Genomic DNA, 25,692 nt, shown 5'->3' on the forward strand with positions numbered 1-25,692 from the left:
TTGAGACCGCGATTGATTTCCCTTTTTTTTTTAAGAAAAAGGAAAAATTGATCCACGGCCCTAAAACAAGGCTAGCGGTTACCCGTCCCTGATCTAAACCATTGGGAAATCATCAATCTACCCGAGAGTATGTGAGTCACATGCAATGTGTACGCTTCACATGGGAACACAGGAAGGTGACACGACGCAGCAGAAATGTAGCCTTTTAGGCCTATGTTGCTTTCCCTCTGCTTCAAGTAACCACTGGCCTCTCATGGAAATATCGTGTTCACCATGTTAAAACACGGACACATCTTGATTTAGCCATTGCTGTATACCCTGGCTTGCCTGGGAGGCAGAGAAGTTCGAGGCAGTTTTTGGGACTTGCTTAAATGCCATATGGGGCTAAGGGCTTAGCTTTTGTTATAGACTTCTCAATAGTCTGACCAGATTACATATAAGCCGCTTTGCTTAAAGGCAGCCAAAGGGCCATGATCTGCGAATTGCTCCATTTTTGTAAACGTGGGCTACAGTTTGGAAAAGTAATTTTTTCTTCTCAATTCAAGCGTCCTTGGTCGAGCCAGCTAGGCGTGTTCTCAATTAGCCCTTTTTAAAGTATCCTACCTTTCTCTTTGGCCACTCAGTATATCTTTTGAGAAAGGAAATGCAAACAGAGGTAAAGAAGAAATAAATGAATAGCCAGCATTCTTTGCATTTTTCATGCTGACTCTGCATTAAAAGAGCAGAACAATGGGTATTCTCTATGCAGCAGAGGGCTAACAGTAGCTGGGGAACAAAGCCGCTCGTTATTCTGTAGGAGGACGGAGCCTGGCACTAACCCCCGGCCCGACAGGCAGCTAGGCTTGTGGCTGTTCCTTCCGGGTCCAGGGGCCAGCTCCGTCCACAGCGTTGAGGCTGGGGCTGCTTCCGTCCCATCACTGGGGGTGCTGGGTCGTTCAGGGGATTGATTGAGAGGCAACAGGCAACGTGGTGTCGGAAGTCCAGAATGCTGCCGAACCAAGGTCCCTAACTAGCCGTGGATGCGAGGAACACTAAACTGTTACTGGTGAGAAGTAGTAGGGCTAGTGATCCAGCCAGAGGCACATTGGCCATTCAAACCCGTCACAAGTCTTAGGCTGCTGTGGTGTGTGATGTGCTTTTTAAAGCCTACACTGCATGCAGCCAGCAGAGCTTGAAAGCCTTGCTCCCTCCGCTGGCACAGAATATTCTGGTTGTGTGGGAACCAGCCTTTTGGATCTGTGCAAGAAGCGTTGGGTCGAAACCGTTGGGGACTGCAATCGTTGTTGTTGTTGTGCTCAATTCAATTTGGGCATTTGCGCCTTGGCGGGGGTTTTGGATAATGTCTAATTTTATACCATGCTTTTGCGTGGGCTGTAGAGATGTTAGAGAGTTAGGCTACTGTATAGGTAGACATAAATGACTTGGGCCAAGTTAGCAAATCTTGTAGCCTAAGCTATAGCCTAGTAATTTGAATTAGTTTAAATATATGTAAATTCAATCACTCACATTCTTTCAAACCTAACTTCTAGACCTAACCAGTCCTGCTGAGTTGTTTTTGTAAAGTGCCCAGTCTAGGACCAAAAGGCTCCTTAACAGCTTCTACCCACAAGCCATAAGACTGCTGAACAATGAATCAAATGGCCACCCGGACTATTTACATTGAACCCCCCCTTTATTTTTACACTGCTGCTACTTGCTGTTTATTATCGATCCATAGTCACTTTACAAATTACCTCAACAACGTGTACCCCCGCACATTTTTTTGTGTTACTTTTTGATATAAACTCAACAAAAAAGAAACATCCTCTCAATGTCAACTACGTTTATTTTCAGCAAACTTAACATTTTTGTACATTTTTGTAGGAACATAACAAGATTCAACAACTGAGACATAAACTGAACAAGTTCCACAGACATGTGACTAATAGAAATGTAATAATGTGTCCCTGAACAAAGGGGGGGGGGTCAAAATCAAAAGTAACCGTCAGTATCTGGTGTGGCCACCAGCTGCATTAAGTACTGCAGTGCATCTCCTCCTCATGGACTGCACCAGATTTGCCAGTTCTTGCTGTGAGATGTTACACCACTCTTCCACCAAGGCACCTGCAAGTTCCCAGACATTTCTGGGGGGAATGGCCCTAGCCCTCACCCGCCGATCCAACAGGTCCCAGACGTGCTTAATGGGATTGAGATCCGGGCTCTTCACTGGCCATGGCAGAACCCTGACATTCCTGTCTTGCAGGAAATCACGCACAGAACAAGCAGTAGGCTGGTGGCATTGTCATGCTGGAGGGTCATGTCAGGATGAGACTGCAGGAGAAGGGTACCACATGAGGGAGGAGGATGTCATCCCTGTGTCGCACAGCATTGAGATTGCCTGCAATGACAACAAGCTCAGTCCGATGATGCTGTGACACACCGCCCCAGACCATGACGGACCCACCACCTCCAAATCGATCCCGCCTCAGAGTACAGGTCTCGGTATAACGCTCATTCCTTTGATGATAAACGCGAATCTGACAATCACCCCTGGTGAGACAAAACCGTGACTCATCAGCGAAGAGCACTTTTTGCCAGTGCTGTCTGGTCCAGCGACGGCCCATAGGCGACGTTGTTGCTGGTGATGTCTGGTGAGGACCTGCCTTACAACAGGCCTACAAGCCCTCAGTCCAAGCTCTCTCAGCCTATTGCGGACAGTCTGAGCACTGATGGTGGGATTGTGCGTTCCTGGTGTAACTCGGACAGTTGTTGTTGCCATCCTGTACCTGTCCCGCAGGTGTGATGATCGGATGTACCGATCCAGTACAGGTGTTGTTACACGTGGTCTGCCACTGCGAGGACGATCAGCTGTCCGTCTTGTCTCCCTGTTGCGCTGTCTTAGGCGTCTCACAGTACGGACATTGCAATGTATTGCCCTGGACACATCTGTAGTCCTCATGCCTCCTTGCAGCATGGCTAAGGCACGTTCACGCAGATGAGCGGGACCCTGGGCATCTTTCTTTTGGTGTTTTTCCAGAGTCAGTAGAAAGGCCTTTTTAGTGTCCTAAGTTTTCATAACTGTGACCTTAATTGCCTACCATCTGTAAGCTATTAGTGTCTTAACGACTAGAGATTGACCGATTATGGCCGATTAATTAGGGCCGATTTCAAGTTTTCATAACAATCGGTAATTGCCATTTTTGGACACCCATTATGGCCGATTATATTGCAATCCAAGAGGAGACTACGTGGCAGGCTGACCACCTGTTATGCGAGTGCAGGCAGCAAGGAGCAATGGTAAGTTGCTAGCTAGCATTAAACGTATCTTATAAAAAACAATCAATCTTAACATAATCACTAGTTAACTACACATGGGTGATGATATTGCTAGTTTAACTAGCTTGTCCTGCATTGCATATAATCAATGCGGTGCCTGAAACTGTGTCACTTCTCTTGCGTTCAGTGTAAGCAGAGTCAGACCATTTCTTCCTAACAAGGAATGTACTTTTTTTTGCCAGAATTTTACATAATTATGACATAACATTGAAGGTTGTGCAATGTAACAGCAATATTTAGACTTAGGGTTGCCACCCGTTCGCTAAAATATGGAACGGTTCGGTATTTCACTGAAAGAATAAACGTTTTGTTTTCGAAATGATAGTTTCCGGATTTGACCATATTAATGACCTAAGGCTCGTATTTCTGTGTGTTTATTATATTATAATGAAGTCTATGATTTGATATTTGATAGAGCAGTCTGACTGAGCGGTGGTAGGTAGCAGCAGGCTCGTAAGCATTCATTCCAACCGTACTTTCCTCTGTTTGCCAGCAGCTTTTCGCAATGCTTGAAGCACAGCTCTGTTTATGACTTCAAGCCTATCGACTCCCGAGTTTAGGCTGGCAATAATATAGCGCCTATAAGAACATCCAATAATCAAAGGTCTATGAAATACAAATGGTATAGAGAGAAATAGTCCTATAATAACTACAACCTAAAACTTCTTAGCTGGGAATATTGAAGACTCATGTTAAAAGGAAACACACCAGCTCTCATATGTTCTGAGCAAGGAACTTAAACGTTAGCTTTTTTACATGGCACATATTGCACTTTTACTTTCTTCTCCAACACTGTGTTTTTGCGTTATTTAAACCAAATTGAACATGTTTCATTATTTATTTGAGACTAAATAGATGTTATTTATGTATAATTAGGCGGTAGGCAATTAAAGGTCATCGTTATGAAAACTTAGGACACTAAAAAGACCTTTCTACTGACTCTGAAAATAAAAGTGTTCATTGTTCATTCGGTATTGTTGTAATTGTGATTATTACAAATATATATAAACAAAAATCAGGCGATTTAATCGGTATCTGTTTTTTTTTGTTCCTCCAATAATCGGTATCGCCGTTGAAAAATCATAATCGGTCAACCTCTATTAACGACCGTTCCACAGGTGCATGTTCATACATTGTTTATGGTTCATTGAACATGCATGGGAAACAGTGTTTAAACCCTTTACAATGAAGATCTGAGAAGTTATTTGGATTTTTACGAATGATCTTTGAAATACAGGGTCCTGAAAAAGGGACGTTTCTTTTTTTGCTGAGTTTATGTATCTATATATATATATATAGATATATATATTTCACGTTAGTTTATTTAGTCAATTCTTTCTTAACTGCATTGTTGGTTATGGGCTTGCAAGTAACCATTTCACGGTAAGGTCTACTACACCTGTTGTATTCGGCGCATGTGACAAATATAATGTGATTACATTTTTTTATTTGATTTAATGATTGAGTCTAGAACAGCAGTCTTTTGTGTTGGTTCTTTCTTAGCTGTTGATCTACCCTAGCGTAATGAGCAGGTGTAGGGTGAGGCAAGTTAGACATGGTCCAGCTTGGCTCCTTTATGTTGTGCACAGCCAGTTACAGCCAGTCTTCAGTGTGGCCCAGTCCAGCCCTACTGGCACAACAACAGGCCCCACAACAATGGGAGAGGAGGCTGTTACTCTGCCTCTGAAGTAAACTGCCTCATGGAGTGGTTCTGTACACAGTCCAAGGTGACAGCTGTTTGAAACGGCACCATATGAGACACTATTTAGACTGTCTTATGTAAAAGTGTTGGTGTTTTCTGTTTTGTCATTTTGAGTTGTTTTATGTTCTAGCTGAACTTTATCTGAAGTTCAACCGTGTGATTAAAGCCAACCATGCTTCAAGCTCTCTTAAAACAGGAGAAAACATTTTACACTGAGGTCATTCAGATAAATTAGAATCTGTGTCCTGGCACCAGAGGCTATGTTGTCTAGTGTTGCCATTTTGATTCCAAGGATTTACATGCTATCAAAGTTTTTTTTTTTATACTTCTGACAGTATACAAAATGGTGACTGGCTCTATCAAATAATCCCAGACCATTTAAGAAAATATTTCCTTCATTTTCCATACCTCTGCTTCGAGCAAAATTACAGTACACCATTTTTTGAAAAGGTCTGGTTACAGTAGGCTAAATGACAGTAAATTAAGTATATGCCCTTTTTACCCTACAGCCAGACTATATCTAGTTTACTTCTTTGTAGGCCTAGTCTACTTCATTATGAGCGCAAGGCCATTCCCACTGAGCACGCCACGTCATTTCAGTGTGGAAATTTGGGTAATATTTGGTTGAGATGTTAATCAATGAGATTTAAAACGTTATTCACCCGCTCAAAAAGACAGCCAGAAGTTTGTTGAATTCCCAATGTGTTATCAGTATGCTTTCAACCATCTAAAAGCACAACCAAATTCCAATGGAAAAACAATGTCAAATTCTCGGTTTAGTTGTCATCTAAATGTGTTATTTGTGAATACAATGTGAGATATTTTGTATTTATACAACAATTGAGTGTGTTATCACTGTGCTTCATCTAATAGCACAACCAAATTACCTGCATTGCACTTGAGATGACATTAAAAGTACACTCTTAGAAAAAAAGGTGCTATCTAGAACCTAAAAGGGTTCTTTCTTTGGCTGTCCCCATAGGATAACCCTTTGAAGAACCCCTTTTGGTTCCAGATAGAACCCGTTTGGGTTTTATGTCGAACTCTTTACACAGAGGGTTCTACATAGAACCCGAAAGAGTTCTACCTGGAACCAAAAAGGGTTATTTTATGGGGACAGCCGCAGAACAATTTTGGAACCCTTTTTTCTAAGAGTGTACATAGTGCAAGTGATCAAGGCTGTTCGAGATTCTGTGCAGATTGTTACAGCAATTGTGAAGATCTCCAGAGACCTGCGACCTTTGCCTGCTATCTTGAACATGCACGCTTCTATGGTTACATAAGAAGACATTTACAGTGAAAGTATTCAGACCCCGTGACTTTTACACACAATACCCCATAATGACAAAATGAAAACAGATTGTTAGACATTTTAGCAAATGCATTAAAGATAAAAAAAACTTTTAAAAAACTGAAATACCTTATTTACATAAGTATTCGAACCCTTTGCTATTATACTCGAAATTGAGCTCAGGTGCATCCTGCTTCCATTGATCATCCTTGAGATGTTTCTACAACTTTATTAGAGTCCACCTGTGGTAAATTCTATAGATTGGACATGATTTGGAAGGGCACACACCTGTCTATATGAGGTCCCACAGATGAGAGTGCATGTCAAAAACCAAGCCATGAGGTCAAAGGAATTGTCCGTAGAGCTCCGAGACAGGATTGTGTCGAGGCACAGATCTGGGGAAGTGTACCAAAACATTTCTGCAGCATTGAAGGTCCCCAAGTCCACAGTGGCCTCCATCGTTCTTAAATAGAAGAAGTTTAGGACAACCAAGGCTCTTCCTAGAGCTGGCCTCCCGGCCAAACTGAGCAATCGGGGGAGAACCGATGGCCACTCTGACAGAGCTCTAGAGTTCCTCTGTGGAGATGGGAGAAACCTCCAGAAGGACAACCATCTCTACAGCACTCCACCAATCAGGCCTTTATGTTAGAGTGGCCAGACGGAAGCCAATCAGTAACCGTCACATGACAGGGCGCTTGGAGTTTGCCAAAAGGCACCTAAAGACTCTCAGACCACGAGAAACAAGATTCTCTGGTCTGATGAAACCAAGATTGAACTCTTTGGCCTGAATGCCAAGCATCATGTCTCGAGGATACCTGGCACCACTCCTACGGTGAAGCATGGTGGTGGCAGCATCATGCTGTGGCAATGTTTTTCAGCGACAGGGACTGGGAGACAAGTCAGGATTGCGGCCAAGATGAACGGAGCAAAGTACAGAGAGATCCTTGATGAAAACCTGCTTCAGAGCCCTCAGGACCTCAGGCTGGGGCGAAGGTTCACCTTCCAGCAGGACAACGACCCTTAGACAATGCAGGAGTGGCTTCGGGGGAAGTCTCTGAATGTCCTTGAGTGGCCCAGCCAGAACCTGGACTTGAACCCTATCGAACACCTCTGGAGAGACATGAAAACAGCCGTGCAGCAATGCTCCCCATCCAACCTGACAGAGCTTGAGAGGATCTGCAGAGAAGAATGGGAGAAACTCCCCAAATACAGGTGTGCCAAGCTTGTAGCATCATACTCAAGAAGACTCGATGCTGTAATCGCTGCCAAAGGTGCTTCAACAAAAGTTTTTTTTATACATTTGCAAGCATTTCTAAAAAACTGTTTTTGCTTTGTCATTATGGGGTATTGTGTGTAGATTGTGAAGGCCTAATTAACATCTGCCGCGCTCTGCGCGTGAACCTACACCTTTTTCTATTCATTACACACGGGCTTAATCCCATTCTTTACCTTTTATTTTTGGTTCAGTTGACGTGAATCCAACATATCATTTGGTAACATAAGTTAATATGCTATTTACTGTATTGTAAAAGTGATGTTGAATTGTGTTTCGTTAACAAATTCCAGCTTGTCTACAAATTAATCATTTCTATGTTGGATTCACGTCTCCATCTCAACCAAGAATCAACGTCAAAGAAGAGGACTAAATCAAATCAAACTTTATTAAAAGTTTATTTTTGATGTAGTCCTATTCTTTAACTTTGTCTGCAAATGACTAACTGGAATTAAAGAAGTTAAAAAATATGGCTAAATCTAATAACTTTAAATGCATGGATTGTCTATGTCAAATTGGTTATAAGGAGGACATAATCCCGTTGGTTGAAATTTCACCCTCAAAACAACTGCAATCCAGGTCATAACAACAAAAATCCTATGTATTTTCCACAGATTCTACGTCACAATACGTTGACAAATTACATTGAAACAACGTTGATTCAACTATTTTGTGGCCAGTGGGTTCTGCTTATCATAGTTATTAGATCCCGGATCTACTGATGCTAAAATATTTAGGCTTTTGGAGAAGGCCCTGCAGACTAATTTTCCCCTCGGTTCTGATTGATGCACAACCCGACCGGCGAAGTTCTCTTGAGACATTTGTTGCCTTTTGAAGCTGCCCGAGTAAAAGGAGGGTTTTGTAGGGTAAGCTCATGCCAGAAGCAACATCTGCAGTGAAAATGGGAGGTCGTGCCTTGTCAGAGTTTGATATAGACCTCAGTGACCGCCTTAGACTCCAAATACTACAGCAATCTGTTTTTACAGGTTTATTGGACTGAAGACTGGCCTCCCACAACATGCACATCCACTGTCAACATCCTATTTTAGTTGATATACTTCAAACATTTTGTTACTTCGTATAGGCCACTTTTTTCTCTAATGCTGAGTTTTCTTGTATTAAGTTTCCAGATAACTAGGCCCATGCTTTGATTTGCGAGCCTAACCTCTCGATGTGTTTGTGATACGGGTGCATATTTCTGCCGTGGGTACCTGTAGCTCAGTGTCAATTTCACATTTACATTTTAGTCATCTTATCCAGAGTGCCTTACAGGAGAAATGAGGGTTAAGTGCCTTGCTCAAGGGCACATCGGCAGATTTTTCACCTAGTCGGCTCAGGGTTCGAACCAGCTACCATTCGGTTACTGGCACCACGCTCTTAACCACTAGGCTACCTTTGTTAGGAACTCCTCCGAATTCTCAGTTGAAGAGATGAGCGTCTCAGATGTGGGCCTGATCACTGCGTCAGTTTTACAGGGTTAAATGGGTCCTTTGCCTTCTATCTGTTATTCAGTTCTCTTTGTTAGAACTGGGGTCCCTGGTACTGCCAGAACTGGGGTCCCTGGCACTGTCAGAACTGGGGTCCCTGGCACTGTCAGAACTGGGATCCCTGGCACTGTCAGAACTGGGGTACTTGGCACTGTCAGAACTGGGGTCCCTGGCACTGTCAGAACTGGGGTCCCTGGCACTGTCAGAACTGGGGTCCCTGGTACTGTCAGAACTGGGGTCCCTGGTACTGTCAGAACTGGGGTCCCTGGTACTGTCAGAACTGGGGTCCCTGGTACTGTCAGAACTGGGGTCCCTGGTACTGTCAGAACTGGGGTCCTTGGCACTGTCAGAACTGGGGTCCCTGGCACTGTCAGAACTGGGGTCCCTGGCACTGTCAGAACTGGGGTCCCTGGTACTGTCAGAACTGGGGTCCCTGGCACTGTCAGAACTGTTAGCGGTGCTGCCGAGACCAGTTTGGAGGAGGCACTGATGTAGCTAGGTAGAGGCTAACCAGCTTTGACAGCTCTGAAAACAAGTGGGCCAGTAAGGTGGCGAGGCTACCTTCTGCTACTGTACCATCCGCTGTACCATCACTTAACTCTTTTCCACATCAGCGAGCCGGGGAAAAAAGAGACATGTTTTAGGTTTTAGGTTTTTAGGTTTCCGTCCTCACAGTTGTGCCTGAAAGAGAAACTATTTAGCAGTTCTTATGTCTGAACCGTAGCCCACACTCAAACCAGACGCCCTTAGAGGGGTATCAGAACTGGTTAGATGAACAGGACCAAGATGAACCGGACCAAGGTGCGTAGTGTTGATTTGCCACCTACTCAGATTAAATAAGAAACTAATACATTGCTCTAAATCTCAATTTATAGTTTATCAATAGATTATAACCATGTGCTGAGTAAAGGCTTGTTCTATACCCATCTCATTATTTTAAATCAACGTTTCAGGCAAAAACTGTGTCCAGGTGACTGACAGATATTTTAAAAAAAGTTGCCATTTCCCCTGCAAGTTACACTCTTAACAACCCAGTCAAAAATCACAAAGTGTCTTCACTTTCTCCAAATGAAACCCAAATGGCCGTGGTCGGTCACGAGTGAGCAGTGTCTCGGTTGAAAGCCTTGCCACCCACGGTTTGGACCATGTCAGGAATGTTCCCTCCCTGGGATGTGACTCGCACTGCCTTGACGGTAGAGTCTTAATGGCTCCCAGACTGGCCCTGTTGAACCAGCAGTAAACTACTATGTCTTGGGCTATCTGATATGATAAAGTAGAGGCAGACCCCCGGGCCTCGAAGCTCCAGGGTGCCGATCAGGTCACTGCGATCAGATCCTGAGGTGGATGCTTCTCGGCTTCATGAAGGTGACTGCATGCAAGAGTAACGTCAAACTTAGCCTAGACATTTTAGACACTCGTATGATAGGAAGTCTACAAATAGCAGGTATTTTTTTTCAGAAAGCTCCTTCGTAAAGATCAGGCATCACTACTTGGTCAGCCTTCCATCGTTTGGACCAACATGTTCTGAGCCCGTAACCCAACGGGCTTAAGAAATAACCAGGCCTGTAAGTCATACAATGAATCACTTACTGAACTAGTATGCAATCAAAGGGCTAATGAAATGCCCAGGCAATTTTCATTGTGATTCCTACAGGTTTCATCAATGTGAGTCTGTGTTGACCAAGAGTTCACAGAGTTAAATCTGCCTCTCCTCTGCCCACATGACTCCTTTAAAGAACCTTTCGTCAATGAGGTACTGGTGCCATTAAAGTTGATTACCAGGTTTTTGAAAATGACTTGCTTTGCAAAGACCATTGCAGAGAGGTCAATGAGCTTAAGCTGAGGAAGGCGTCAGCAAAGCGTCAGCCTAATGCTGCTGATGTATGACCACGGTTAGACGGTGGCTTTATGCGGTGCTGCGTCGTGCTGCGTCTTTGGGATGACGTAGAACAACGCAGATTAGGATGAAAAAGATGAAGGGTTGGAACTACCAGTCCTGATCTTCATCGAGGTGCGCTCCCCATTTCAAGCAAAGTGTCATCGATGTTGTCGATTTCAAATCGCACGGGACCATAAGTATGTGTCAAAACGGTCTTCTATTCGTTGGGATTGAAATGGGTTCCCACCTAGTGTGGAGACGGACACACTTCCGCAACTTGCGCTCTTGTTCTTTAAAAATAAAAATAAAAAATTTGACAACTTTAATCCATTCAACAATGTGTCTCGTATTCTGATTCTGTAATTTTCAAAACGTAACTCTTTCTCAAACAGGGACACTCAGGCGCTCTATTGATGAGGGAAGCAGTTTATGTAGCGTATTAGGCTCATCGGCATTCAGCTTGGAATAGCACCCTGGCAGACACCTATTCACCTGGGAGCACGTTCTGGCCATGGACGTTGAGACAAAGGAGGATATAGCCTACATTATAAGTTGAAATTCTTGAAATGTGTGGAAAAATATTAAGCCGCCAAGTTGGCGACAGTAATCATATTAGCATTGCGATGTTATGATGAAGCAGACTTGCAGCAAATGTCTCCACATTTGTTTCGGCTCACATTCCTGTGAACACCTCTCCAAACGTATGCCATATCCCGTCATGGAGGTGGGTGGTTGTTTTGGGCTAGGTCAGGGGCAGAGCCAGGGGCCGGGCAGGGGGGTCCTCGGGATTACATGGCTAATCTGAGGACAGACGAGGGACACCTGTGCCCCCACATAATTCAGACTGGAGGATTATGGAGCCACACTGCGCTAATGAGGGGAGGACGCTTGGCTGGGCTTGGCAAGGAGACACAGACAGACTGGGTTACTGGAAGGGAGGGCCAGAGTGGAGGGAACTCCTGAGGGAGGGACAGCGAAGTGCTGCCCGATGGCTCTCTCTGGCAGTCATCCACACTATTATGACCCGACTGTTGCAGCCACGTGTGTCTGACCGTCTGAGAGAACACAGTCAACCCCTGAATGTTGAGCAACTCTTAGATGATTGTTGCTACGTCATCTCGTCGATACCGGAATTGACTCTCTACAGAATCAAAGTGCATGTTGTGGTCTACAGACTGTTTAGTCAAAAAGCCAACAGAGATGTGAGCCGATAGCTTTGATTGTTCTACTATGCAACAGAATGGAATTTGATTAGCGGGCGTCGTGTCATCAGCATTCTCTTCTCTTGTGGGTTTATCCCCTCACACTGCCTGGTCTGGTGTGCGCAGCACAGCACTGATCCAACCCACTCTGCCTTCTCCTCGGCTGGGAAAGCCATCTCATGTCGGCCCTGGAACGGAGAAAACCAGACTGGATACACGGCTCAGGAAATGCTGAGGAAATAGAGTCATGTGGGAAAGCCAAGCGGAGAGGCCTGGCTGGCTGGCTGGCTGGCTGGCTGGCTGGCTGGCTGGCTGGCTGGCTGGCTGGCTGGCTGGCTGGCTGGGTGGCTGAAGAGGAGCCCACTCCAGTCCCAGATTCAGTGCTGTGTGTGCGTCTGTGCGACAGCTGAACAAAGAGCACAGCCATCTCGCCAAACCATGAGGATCAGAAAAGCCTCCAGTACGTTCTCCTAGTCTGTCCTATTCCACAGCTATACTACAGCTGTATTACAAAATACTACTGGTATACTACAGATATACTACAAAAAATATTAGTACAGCTATTCTACAACTATACTACAGCTCCCTGCATCCTCCTGACACGATTGCATGCAGTGGATGCGGGCCCGGATCTCATGGTTGCACTGTAGGCGGGTAGGAGGACCCAGCAGTCCTGAAGATCATCCGACAGGTCCTGGATCAGTGGCAGGAGGGCAGGAGGGCAGGAGGAGAGAGCGGCATGCGCTATCCCTCATTGTAGTTAGACAGTCCCCTGGGTCTTATCAATCAAGGCAAATAAATTATCTGAGGGGACGTGGGCAGGGAGAGTTGCTGCATTGCAGACACTTTTTGTATCTTCTCAATCATTTGTTGTCCGTGTAAAAAGTTAATCTGAGCGTCTAAATGATTCGTACTGCGCCCGGCTAGCTATGCTATGAAGCATTTTTGGAAGTTCTATTAAGGGTTAGATTGTCTTGATATAGCAAATAAATATATGTGTTGAATGTTGCATGGCCAGTTAATTAGTTCCATTACCCAATAGGTGTTTTGTTTGATTCATTTTGACATATTTGCATGACTTGCAGGTGTTTTTCTAGAGGGGAACTCAGAGCTGGCAATCGGGTGTACACTGAGGATGTCACTGTCCTCTTGAAGACAAGGTTAATGAATCCTGTCAGAAATAGACAGACGCTGTTGAACTTCCTTCTGGGCCTCAGCCATTTTCCTATGATTTACCAGTGCGTTCAGTAAGGTTGGCAATCAAAGTTCCCAAGTTGGCTCTTTTATAGACTAATCACATGGCTATGTAAGAAGTTGGCATACTGCTTTTATCCAACGCCCTGTTTCAGATTTTTTTTCACCTTAGAAAAGCTTGACTCACTCTTCCAAGCCGAGAAATGAATTAGCCTAATTGACGTAGCCTATCTCAAAGTGAAGGCATAGCCCATGTTCGGTGAAGGTTCTCTGCTGGTCTGGGACGACAGCAGACGAAGCAAAAAAAAAGAAATAAATAGTGTTTTTTTTTGTTTTGTTTTTTTGTAGCTGTCGGAGGCCATTTTCCTTGGACCTCCAGGGAGGTGGTGGAGGGAGATGGAAGGGTTGAGCCAAGTGCCGTCTGTCTGTCTGCCTGGCCTGTATGACTCATGTAATGGGAGGCTGGCGCAGAGCTCCTGCTCGGTCCCCTGTGTCTGTGGTCTGTATGGCACACTGAGTTTAAATCAACATCTGGGCTGTTTATTTAAAGGTGATGGAGTCGTTAGTCAATGGAGGTCCTCATTCGCGGTGCACGGAGGGGACTGGATTTCCCGTCCACCGCTTAAACACAGAGAATGTGTATTTCACGAAGGTTGTCCACATGGTGTGTTTTATGTGCCACGCGGGCCAGGGTTGCCGGATATCCGTCACACTTCTAGTTCTAAGCCAGGAGTTCAAAAGGAGAATGTCCTTCACCAATGGGCTCCTATTCTCAGCGGGGGATTTTGCAATTCAGTAGTATGAAGTAAGTCTTCACAGACCCTTGTGTTTTCACGAGGCCGAATGTGACCTTGGATTGACCTTTCTTCCTCAGAGAAGACACATTTACACCAAATGCGGCTTGCTACTACTGAACGGACCATGTATTGCCTAGATGTTAGCGAAAACGTTAGACCCTTTTAGAAGCTGAAGAGGAAGACCAGCCCCGTGTACAGAAAATACCTCAGGTAATCAAACCGGGAAGGCCAAGAAATGACACGCATGTTTCGTTCTGCCGAATTAGCTATCTCTGCCTTTCAGTTTGTTCAAGACTATTTTTTAACTTGTGTAACGCAGCTTTTTTTGTACACTGGGATTGTGTTGACAACGGGAGGCTACTTCAAAACACCGGGAGCCAATTTAAAGAGTAGTGCAATGACATCCCCGTTGGGCGTATTTTATTTTGACTATAAAGTTCACGTCAAAGTTTAATGGCCAATATTTTGTCAGCAAATGTCTAGGCGTACATAACACTACTGCCTATGTGTATCCCACTGCTCATAAAACAACCATTAGTGTTGTTTCTAACTCAATACCTAGGCTATTTAGGCATGCAATGCAGTCTGTTCTCCACAAGCCACTTCAGTTGGCTCACAAATTGAGCATGTTACTGAACTGAGGATGGTCATCCATTTTGTAGGTGAGAGAGGGGGTCAAGTGGAGTTGTGAGGCTGTTCCTTTCCTCTCACCAGTCAACGACACCCTATCCATACACGCACACTTTCTCCCATAGCCTCCGATGAGGGAAAGCTGAACCGGGCGCTATAAGAGCATGTCACAGCTCATTAGGGGGAAGGGGGGGGGGGGGGGTATAAAGGTGCTAGAAGTGGCCTCTGCTTGAGTTGGAGCATCACCAAGGACAGGAAGCTAGCCCACAGGGCCGAGCGTGCAGCACTGAGTCAGCCAGCCAGCAGTCTGCACTACTGCTCATTTAACTGCACCTACGTCAGTGACACTGCCACAAATCCATCTGTCTCGGGGCCAAGGGCTACTGCCGGGCTCCAAACATAACAAGGCAGCAGGAAGGAGGAATTAACTTTCATTAATTGTTTCGTCTCCCTAATTCGAACATGCCATCTGATTGATGTATAGGGGTTGCGTTTCAGTGTCTCTGTGTATTTAGTATGCTGGCCACTGCTTGCGGGTTTATGTCACTTTATTGTGACGGGCTGCTCAGGTCTAGTGTTCCCTTTTAATATATCTTAGGGAAAGAAAGGGGGGTAGCTCCTAGCTAGCAATGTTAGCAGTCTGGTTCCCGGCCAGACAGTCGATGGAGCTCAGTTGCCTCCAATTCCCTCCAGTCAGCAGGCTGCTCGTCTCAGTGCTCCTACTGAATACTAATGTAATGTTCTGTTCGTACAGTGGTGGGAGACAGTGAGGGCATGGCAAGCTTAGTAGGCAGACGAGTGCTATTAAGATCACGAGTGCTTGCGTTGTAGCCTCACAAGGCCTCCCCCCCTCCCCCCCCAGCAGCCATCAACCACGAGAAACAAATACTACTGTAGTGTAGAACTCTGCAGTCTCCCTCAATCATGTGTAGTACTGACTATATAGTTTTGTACTGTACTGTCGAGTACGGTACTACGCACTGTATTGATACGCTATTCCCCTCCCCCAATATCCCAATTACTGCCACCCATGAGAGAGAAACCTACATGCCAAGTATAGACCGTATATTGCGTTCCCTACAGGTTATAGAAAAGAGCAGAAGCCCAGTCTTACCTACTTACAGGTTATTGACAATTTGCTCTTTTAGTATTTGACCAGCAGATTTCCTCAAGGAGAGCGCCCAAACAAGGTAACACAGGCTAATAAAAAAAAAAGAGATAATGAAACAAAAGATAATAAAACAAAAACGCTATAGTAAATACTACAGTATACTACAGTAATGTCTGCCGAAACACTAGAGTAAATACTACAGTATACTACAGTAATGTCTGCAGAAACACTATAGTAAATACTACAGTATACTACAGTAATGTCTGCCGAAACCCTACAGTAATGTCTGCAGAAACACTACAGTATACTACAGTAATGTCTGCCGAAACACTAGAGTAAATACTACAGTATACTACAGTAATGTCTGCAGAAACACTATAGTAAATACTACAGTATACTACAGTAATGTCTGCCGAAACACTAGAGTAAATACTACAGTATACTACAGTAATGTCTGCAGAAACACTATAGTAAATACTACAGTATACTACAGTAATGTCTGCAGAAACACTACAGTGAATACTGCAGTATACTACAGTAATGTCTGCAGAAACACTACAGTAATGTCTGCAGAAACACTACAGTATACTACAGTAATGTCTGCAGAAACACTATAGTAAATACTACAGTATACTACAGTAATGTCTGCCGAAACCCTACAGTAATGTCTGCAGAAACACTACAGTATACTACAGTAATGTCTGCAGAAACACTATAGTAAATACTACAGTATACTACAGTAATGTCTGCAGAAACACTATAGTGAATACTACATTATACTACAGTAATGTCTGCAGAAACACTATAGTAAATACTACAGTATACTACAGTAATGTCTGCAGAAACACTATAGTAAATACTACAGTATACTACAGTAATGTCTGCAGAAACACTATAGTAAATACTACAGTATACTACAGTAATGTCTGCAGAAACACTATAGTAAATACTACAGTATACTACAGTAATGTCTGCAGAAACACTATAGTAAATACTACAGTATACTACAGTAATGTCTGCCGAAACACTATAGTAAATACTACCGTATACTACAGTAATGTCCACATAAACACTACAGTAAATACTACAGTATACTACAGTAATGTCTGCAGAAACACTACAGTAAATACTACAGTATACTACAGTAATGTCTGCAGAAACACTACAGTAAATACTACAGTATACTACAGTAATGTCTGCAGAAACACTACAGTAAATACTACAGTATACTACAGTAATGTCTGCAGAAACACTATAGTAAATACTGCAGTATACTACAGTAATGTCTGCAGAAACACTACAGTAAATACTACAGTATACTACAGTAATGTCTGCAGAAACACTACAGTAATGTCTGCAGAAACACTACAGTATACTACGGTAATGTCTGCAGAAACACTATAGTAAATACTACAGTATACTACAGTAATGTCTGCAGAAACACTATAGTGAATACTACAGTATACTACAGTAATGTCTGCAGAAACACTATAGTAAATACTACAGTATACTACAGTAATGTCTGCAGAAACACTATAGTAAATACTACAGTATACTACAGTCATGTCTGCAGAAACACTATAGTAAATACTACAGTATACTACAGTAATGTCTGCCGAAACACTATAGTAAATACTACCGTATACTACAGTAATGTCCACATAAACACTACAGTAAATACTACAGTATACTACAGTAATGTCTGCAGAAACACTACAGTAAATAATACAGTATACTACAGTAATGTCTGCAGAAACACTACAGTAAATACTACAGTATACTACAGTAATGTCTGCCGAAACACTATAGTAAATACTACCGTATACTACAGTAATGTCCACATAAACACTACAGTAAATACTACAGTATACTACAGTAATGTCTGCAGAAACACTACAGTAAATAATACAGTATACTACAGTAATGTCTGCAGAAACACTACAGTAAATACTACAGTATACTACAGTAATGTCTGCAGAAACACTACAGTAAATACTACAGTATACTACAGTAATGTCTGCAGAAACACTATAGTAAATACTGCAGTATACTACAGTAATGTCTGCAGAAACACTACAGTAAATACTACAGTATACTACAGTAATCTCTGCAGAAACACTACAGCGAATACTGCAGTATACTACGCTCAAATCCCCAAAAACACTACAGTAAATACTACAGTATTATTCAGTGTTGTGTTTTTGCACATGAAGCCCACACGATTGACACTCATTGGAATGATGTACCTGTCCCAAATAGCACAATATTCCCTATAAAGTACACCATGTTTTTGACCAGACGAAATCTTCCCCGGTTACTGGTTCCGTACAGTAAAGTTAAGCCTGTATGGTAGATTGATCTCGTGTTATGCATGGTCATTTTGATCCGGTTAAATGCATTTTGGGAAGGATGTTGAACACTGGCCCATCCCTCTTATATCTTCTTTTGTTGAATAAGAGAATTGCAGGTGTTTTTTTTTTTAGTTTTACCAGGCAACACTTGGCATGTCATCACCTTCCTTCCCAACCCTGATGCCTGCTGTGTCGCTCAGGCCCTTCCACACACATATGGCTTAGACTGAGACACGGGGTTACTCTCCGTCTCCCGACCGTATCCTGGTTTCACTCGGTCATGGAAAACGACACAGTCCCAGGATATTCTCCATCCGTCTTCCAGTCGCTCTCCTCGCCATGCGACTTTGGAAAATTCTGCGGTGGAAAAACATAGAGCCCGGTCCCAGTGCTGAACACACATTGATAGATGATCCTGCCAATTAAAACAGAGAAAAAAGAACCCAAAACTGTACACTGTAAAATGGCCAATTTTTGTCTTCCTTAAGCAGTGGAAAACATTCACCCTGCACCACTGGTAGCCTGTGTTTATAACCGAGACATGTCCAACAGTCATAGTGGGCTATTCCACGGTAACAGAATAATGCAGACACTCAAAACGTTTAAATGTATGTCAAATAAAACATAAACCAATGATTGCAAAGTAAACAAACCGTGCGACTCTATGCAACAGTGTTGTACGGTTTGTTTAACATTGCAATCATTGGTTATTGTTTGCCACATATTCGAAGGTGAAAGGCCTTAGCAATCGTTCTGTTACTGTGGAATTGCCCATTAATTATTGGGTTGTGTTTCACAACACAGACTGACGATCACTCAAACGAAACGAAACATGTTCTACCAAATCTAGGTTGTTTGTTGAAAGTGTAGTTTTCATATCAAAAGAATAATAGGTCGTAGCCTAACTCATTCATATAAAATGTGTTGTTTCTGAGTATTTAGAATATGTTATGGTCACGTGTGTTTTGTGTACGTCAGTGAGTGTACGTGCACTGCCCCGTGAATTTGGGTGGGTGGTGCGATTTAAGCACCAGCTAATTGTTTCAGTCTTTTCGAATGCACTTGTGGGTAGGGTATAGTCGGGTCCGGGGCCAAAACGAGACAACTGCAGTCTTTTTTTTGGGGGGGGGCGTTACATGAAGCAGATGTTATTTGAAAGTAGGGCGAGCGAACGGAAAAAGAAAGGGGTTGTGCAATGGATGATGGAGGTCTTGTTTTTACACATGTAGCAGTTTAACCAACACACACACAGACACACACACACACACACACACACACTCTACACATGTAACCAACACATGGGTGTTGAATAGTAAGCCTCTAGTACAACACATTACTGTCAGCTGCAAGTCACTTTCAAATCCTCCTAACAAAGTAGCTTTCTGTTTGAGATCCCAATTACCAAACAAAACGAAGCAGAAAGTTGTCTTGGTGGCTAAACAATTCGGTTGGATGTTTACAGTTTGTTTTATTGAGTGGTTTAGCTACAGTAACGTTAGCTAAATCTAAGATGACATACTGCATGTGAGACAACCACAGCCGATTGCAGAGGACCCATTTCAACGCCAGAAAGCAGTTTGAATTTTGTCAATGAGGACGTAGCACTGCGTAGACTAATCCAACCCCTCCCGCACTGCCCCCCACCCCTATCTTACTCTGTCAGTATGTGATCCCGCCGGTTGCATGTTTGTGTGCATAAAATGCAATCCCACAGAATGATTACGCACGCACACACGCGCACAGCACCAAACACTCATCGTGCTGTGCCTTGGGGAGGCCTGGGGGATTAAGTGGGGCTTCATGCTGCTTGTTATATGAGAGAGAGAGAGCCCCAGAGTCCCAGAGTCAGACTCCTTAGTAGGGGGAGACACTCTGTCCTCGCCCCGTCACCCCTTAACCATAGGGCTCTGGTCAAAAGTAGTGCACTATACAGGGAATAGGGTGCCACTTGGGACGCAGGTCTGACTGTGGCATCTGCCATTTTGGGTGGACGTTTCGTACATTTTATAATTGCGATGTTTCTCTGTTTCTCTTTCAGAACTCTATGAACCTTCCTCCAGACAAAGCGCGACTATTGCGGCAGTACGACAACGAGAAGAAGTGGGAACTTATCTGTGATCAGGTGGGATGTTGTTTACTCACCTTCATTAACCTGTTCACAATATCCTAGTTTAGAATCTACTGTGTCAGTCAGGGACGGACTTGGACCAGAAATCAAAATTTAGAACACACCGGCCCATTTTTTCCCCCCGAGGGAGGCCCCCACACCAGCCCATTTTTTCCCCCCGAGGGAGGCCCCCACACCGGCCCATTTTTTCCCCCCGAGGGAGGCCCCCACACCGGCCCATTTTTTCCCCCCGAGGGAGGCCCCCACACCGGCCCATTTTTTCCCCCCGAGGGAGGCCCCCACACCGGCCCATTTTTTCCCCCCGAGGGAGGCCCCCACACCGGACCATTTTTTTCTCCTAGATCCAAATTATTAGCTAAATAACTTGTTATGGCTGCAATCCCGATATCAGGATAAGTGTCATCAAGAACCGCTGAATAGCATAGCGCTACATTCAATAAATGTTACTACAAATATTTATATTCATGAAATCACAAGTGCAATATAGGAAAACACAGCTTAGCCTTTTGTTAATCCACCTGTCGTGTCAGATTTTGAAATTACGATTTTCAGCGAAAGCAATCCAAGCGTTTGTGTAAGTTTATCGATCGCACGACAAAACATTAAGTACACTTAGCATCAGGTAGCTTGGTCACAAAAATCAGAAGAGCAATCAAATTAATAGTTTACCTTTGATGATCTTCGGATGTTTTCACGCGTTATGTTATGTTCAGAAATCCACAGGAAAGAGCGGTCACGACAACGCAGACGAAAATTCCAAATAGTTTCCATAATGTCCACAGAAACATGTCAAACGTTTTTTTTATAATCAATCCTCAGGTTGTTTTTAAAATATATAATCGATAATATATCAACCGCAAATGTCTTTCACAGTAGGAGAGGGAAAAGCAATACCTATCCAAATTCTGTTGCGCGAGCAAAACTCATGTGACCACTTGACGCGATGTTATCGTTCTGGCTCATTTTTCAAAATAAAAGCCTGAAACTATGTCTGAAGACTGTTGACACCTTGAGGAAGGAAATGAATCTGGTTCATATCCCTTTAAATCCAGCAAAGGGAGGCTATGGAACATGGAGTTTTCAAAATAGAAGCCACTTCCTGTTTTGATTTTCCTCAGGGTTTCGCCTGCAATATCAGTTCTGTTATACTCACAGACAATATTTTGACAGTTTTGAAACTTTAGAGTGTTTTCTATCCAATACTAATAATAATATGCATATATTAGCAGCAGAGACTGAGGAGCTGGCCGTTTACAATGGGCACCTTTCCATCCAAGCTGCTCAATACTGCCCCTGCAGCCATAAAAAGATGCTAAAGATGGACCAGCCCATCTGGCATTTGCCCGAACTGCCGTATGGCTGGTCCATTTCTGACTCAAGTCGCTAGTCTAAACAACTGAGAGGGCACTTTGTGTGTGTGTGTGGCCCTCGGTCCCCCAAGCCCCTCCCTAGTTGGTCAAGTTGGTGAGGTGGCCCTGCTGGGGTGCAGATGATTCAGTAGAAAGCAGTACATTCACTCTCTACACTGAGTGGAGGGAAGGATGACAGGGGTTTCACGGTGTGTTCAGCAGACCGAGTAGGGCTCCGGTCAAAAGGAGTGCACTATATAGGGAATAGCGTGCCATTTGGGATGGAACCCTTGTGTTTTCTGCTTCCCCGAGCAGAGTGAAAAGACGAGAGGGAGAGAGGGACCACCAAGCACTCGCTCAGGCTAAGGATACCATTGATACGCAGCCTCCCTGAACACAATAGACAGAGTGGGGAAGTGGGCAAAATATGCAGTTTGCTGCCTGGTCGTTTTGACGTGTTGACACGTTTTTGAATTGTGACCGGAGTTCAAATTCCTGTCAGCGTCACACGTCAAGTGAAGCGAAGTTGTCTGGCATTTCTCAATGGCTCCATAGTCCCTGTTTAGAGTACTATGTTTGTCCATGTACCATAGGGTTCTGGTCAAAACGAGTGTACTACAGGGGAGAGTGGGGTAAGTTGAGTCCTTTTGTTTTTACACGCAGTAACACTCCGTCAAGGGAAATAGAGTATTCTTTCTAACAAAGATTTTTATCATATATTTCAGGATGCTGTGTATCCTTAGAAATAATCAGAATTCCTGTTAACATTGCAGTTTTGAAAACATAAATTGTAGAAAAACAGTGGTCTCCCGGGGTATGGCGTAAGTTGAGCCGCGGGACGGTAAGTTTCTGTACTGAATGAAATAATACCACTACCTTTTTAGACCATGTCTATCTTTATTTCACAAACACAATTGAAATCGCTTTTTGTTTTTGTTGCATTTTAAGCATTTTTTTTTGGTAGTGCTTTTAACATAGGTCAGGCCCTGTTGTTACCTCATATCCCAGTGATAATGCCTTGTATTACACCTGTGAAGAAAACACTTCAATTTGCTCCACTTGCCATTGGCTCAACCATTGGCTTATTTTACCCCATGGTTATTGGTTCAACTTACCCCACGGCAAACATTTTTGACTAAATTAGCCCACACAGCTACAAGGATGCACTTTCATGTTAGGTTTAGGGCCTCATATTGAAGCATATACTGATGTATAGTAAAATTATCTACTTTGGTTTAGATACAAGCATCATGAAACCTCTTAACAAAATAAATGAACGTGACGTGGTGAAAAATACGTTTTTTTTAAACCTAACTTGCTTACCACTTTTATCCATGTGGTTTCTTCCTTCACAGACTCAATGAAATTGTATATTTTTTTGGTCAAATTGTTTATTTTGTGTATGGTTTCATAGAAACAAGGGTGGGTTACCCCTTTGGCTCAATTTAACCCACTCTCCCCTATAGGGAACAGATTTTTATTCGGGACACAGATTCAGAATGACTCTCCTCCTTGTGAAGAGTGATCAGTTAGCTGTTTAAAGATCGCCTGATGGAATTCTGTCCAGGGGAAAGTTTGGAAGTGAGAAGCGAGGCGGGATCCAACAGTTTGTTCGCTGTTTGCGGAAACAAAGTTGGGTGGTATTGCTAAAAATAGACTTCTGCATGTTCATGTTTGCCATCAGAATAACTAACCCGTGTTAAAGCCAAATAAAATGTTTTCCATGTCATATTACAACAACAGCTCATTTTGTAATGTAACCATGGCAACTGCGATGTTCGGAGGGGTAGCCAGAGAAACAAGGCCGACAGGTACATTAGTACAACAGTATTTCTCTTGAAAAAAAAAAACATTCAGGGGGGTTGAAATATTACACCTTTGTTAGGGCAATTAAGATCGATAAAATATTAAAGATGCTCTTCTCACAACGAAAACAAGGAAAGGAGATTATTCTAAAGTAGGCCTGCATGAAGAACATGATGCATTGACCAATGTCCAATTATCCTCATCAGAGACCTCATCATGTAATGCCAAATGAGCCTTTCTTTGACCCACAGTAGACCTCTCTCAGCTACATCATGGCTTCATCCCAAATGGCACCCTATTCCCGATAATGCACTACTTAAGTGCACTATACAGGGAATAGGGTGCCATTTGGGACATAGTGCCTGGCTCCTCCGATTGTCAATGCCACGTGGGTGGAATGTTGAGACTGGTATGTTGAGGAATGGTTTTGAGAGTTATTAATGGTGCTTCCAGCCTCAGCCTTTAGATAGGGAAAGCCATTGAAGTGCTGTGTCTCTGGAACTATCTCTGCCTCTCAAGTCGTTCATCCAGCAACAGAGAAGAGAGAGGCTTGCTTACTTTGGGCTCCCGAGTGGCGCAGCGGTCTAAGGCACTGCACCTCAGTGCTAGAGTATCACAACCGGCCGTGATTGGTAGTCCCATAGGGCGGCACACAGTTGGCCTGGGTTTGGCCGGGGTAGGCCGCCATTGTAGATAAGAATTTGTTCTTAACTGACTTGCCTCGTCAAATAAAGGTTAAATAAAACATCAACTTCACCATTAATAGTGGAATTGTAATGATTTAATAGATAAGCTGCCTGCCTGCTCAGTATAGTGTATGTTCTCTCTCCCTTTGAACTCGGTAGAGAGATTCCTCTCCGCCCCTCCGCATTGCAGCAGGATTTGAACTCTGGGCTTCACATGGCAGCTCAGTACAAATTACCAGGAAGTCACTCCTCCTCTTTATCTAGTGGCTATACAGCACACACAGGATATTACAAACACCGCTGGCACTGCACCCGGTTAACCCCCGTCTCCCAGCGGTATCCCTCTCCTCTGTCCCACTCGGGCCCCATGCTGCAGGTGCAGAGGAGGGATTCTACTACTATTACGACAGCTCAGATGGAATTCAGATCACGATCCTCCTCCCACAGATGGCTTTTATGGCTGTCATAGACCACGCGGGAACTCTTTTATATGTCCCCCTATAAATCTCATATACTTTCCGTACGCCATGGCCTGCCACGTATATATTCCCCTGTCATTTTACCAGCAACATATGCAGCTTGTCTGTCACCAACAATGGGGGGGGACATCCCAAATCGTACACTATTCCCTTTACAGTGCACTACTTTTGACCAGAGCCCTATACAGTGAGGGAAAAAAATATTTGAATCCCTGCTGATTTTGTATGTTTGCCCACTGACAAAGAAATGATCAGTCTATAATTTTAATGGTAGGTTTATTTGAACAGTGAGAGACAGAATAACAGCAAAAAAATCCAGAAAAACGAATGACAAAAATGTTATAAATTGCTTTGCATTTTAATGAGGGAAATAAGTATTTGACCCCCTCTGCAAAACATGAATTAGTACTTGTTGGCAGTCACAGAGGTCAGAGACGGTTCTTGTAGTTGGCCACCAGGTTTGCACACATCTCAGGAGGGATTTTTTCCCACTCCTCTTTGCAGATCTTCTCCAAGTCATTAAGGTTTTGAGGCTTACGTTTGGCAACTCGAGCCTTCAGCTCCCTCCACAGACTTTCTATGTGATTAAGGTCTGGAGACTGGCTAGGCCACTCCAGGACCTTAATGTGCTTCTCCTTGAGCCACTCCTTTGTTGCCTTGGCTGTCTGTTTTGGGTCATTGTCATGCTGGAATACCCATCCACGACCCATTTTCAATGCCCTGGCTGAGGGAAGGAGGTTCTCACCCAAGATAAGATGGCCCCGTCCATCGTCCCTTTGATGCGGTGAAGTTGTCCTGTCCCCTTAGCAGAAAAACACCCCCAAAGCATAATGTTTCCACCTCCATGTTTGACGGTGGGGATGGTGTTCTTGGGGTCATAGGCAGCATTCCTCCTCCTCCTCCTGCCTTGAGATCATTGACAAGATCCTCCCGTGTAGTTCTGGGCTGATTCCTCACCATTCTCATAATCATTGCAACTCCACAAGGTGACATCTTGCATGGAGCCCCAGGC

At 43.8% G+C, this 25,692-nt stretch overlaps 1 protein-coding gene across 12 annotated transcripts in view; it reads left to right on the forward strand.

Moving 5' to 3' along the window:
- LOC110504152 (formin-like protein 2) overlaps positions 1-25,692 on the forward strand; it is an 85,706-nt gene that overhangs the window by 12,553 nt on the left and 47,461 nt on the right. For all 12 annotated transcript variants that reach the window (XM_036974296.1, XM_036974299.1, XM_036974300.1 and 9 more), the window contains exon 2: positions 20,271-20,354. In XM_036974296.1, the coding sequence (XP_036830191.1) occupies positions 20,271-20,354 (84 nt within the window). The remainder of the gene's footprint in view (positions 1-20,270; positions 20,355-25,692) is intronic.

Source organism: Oncorhynchus mykiss, chromosome 3, assembly GCF_013265735.2.
Source record: "Oncorhynchus mykiss isolate Arlee chromosome 3, USDA_OmykA_1.1, whole genome shotgun sequence".
In the NCBI taxonomy this organism is placed as follows: domain Eukaryota; kingdom Metazoa; phylum Chordata; class Actinopteri; order Salmoniformes; family Salmonidae; genus Oncorhynchus; species Oncorhynchus mykiss.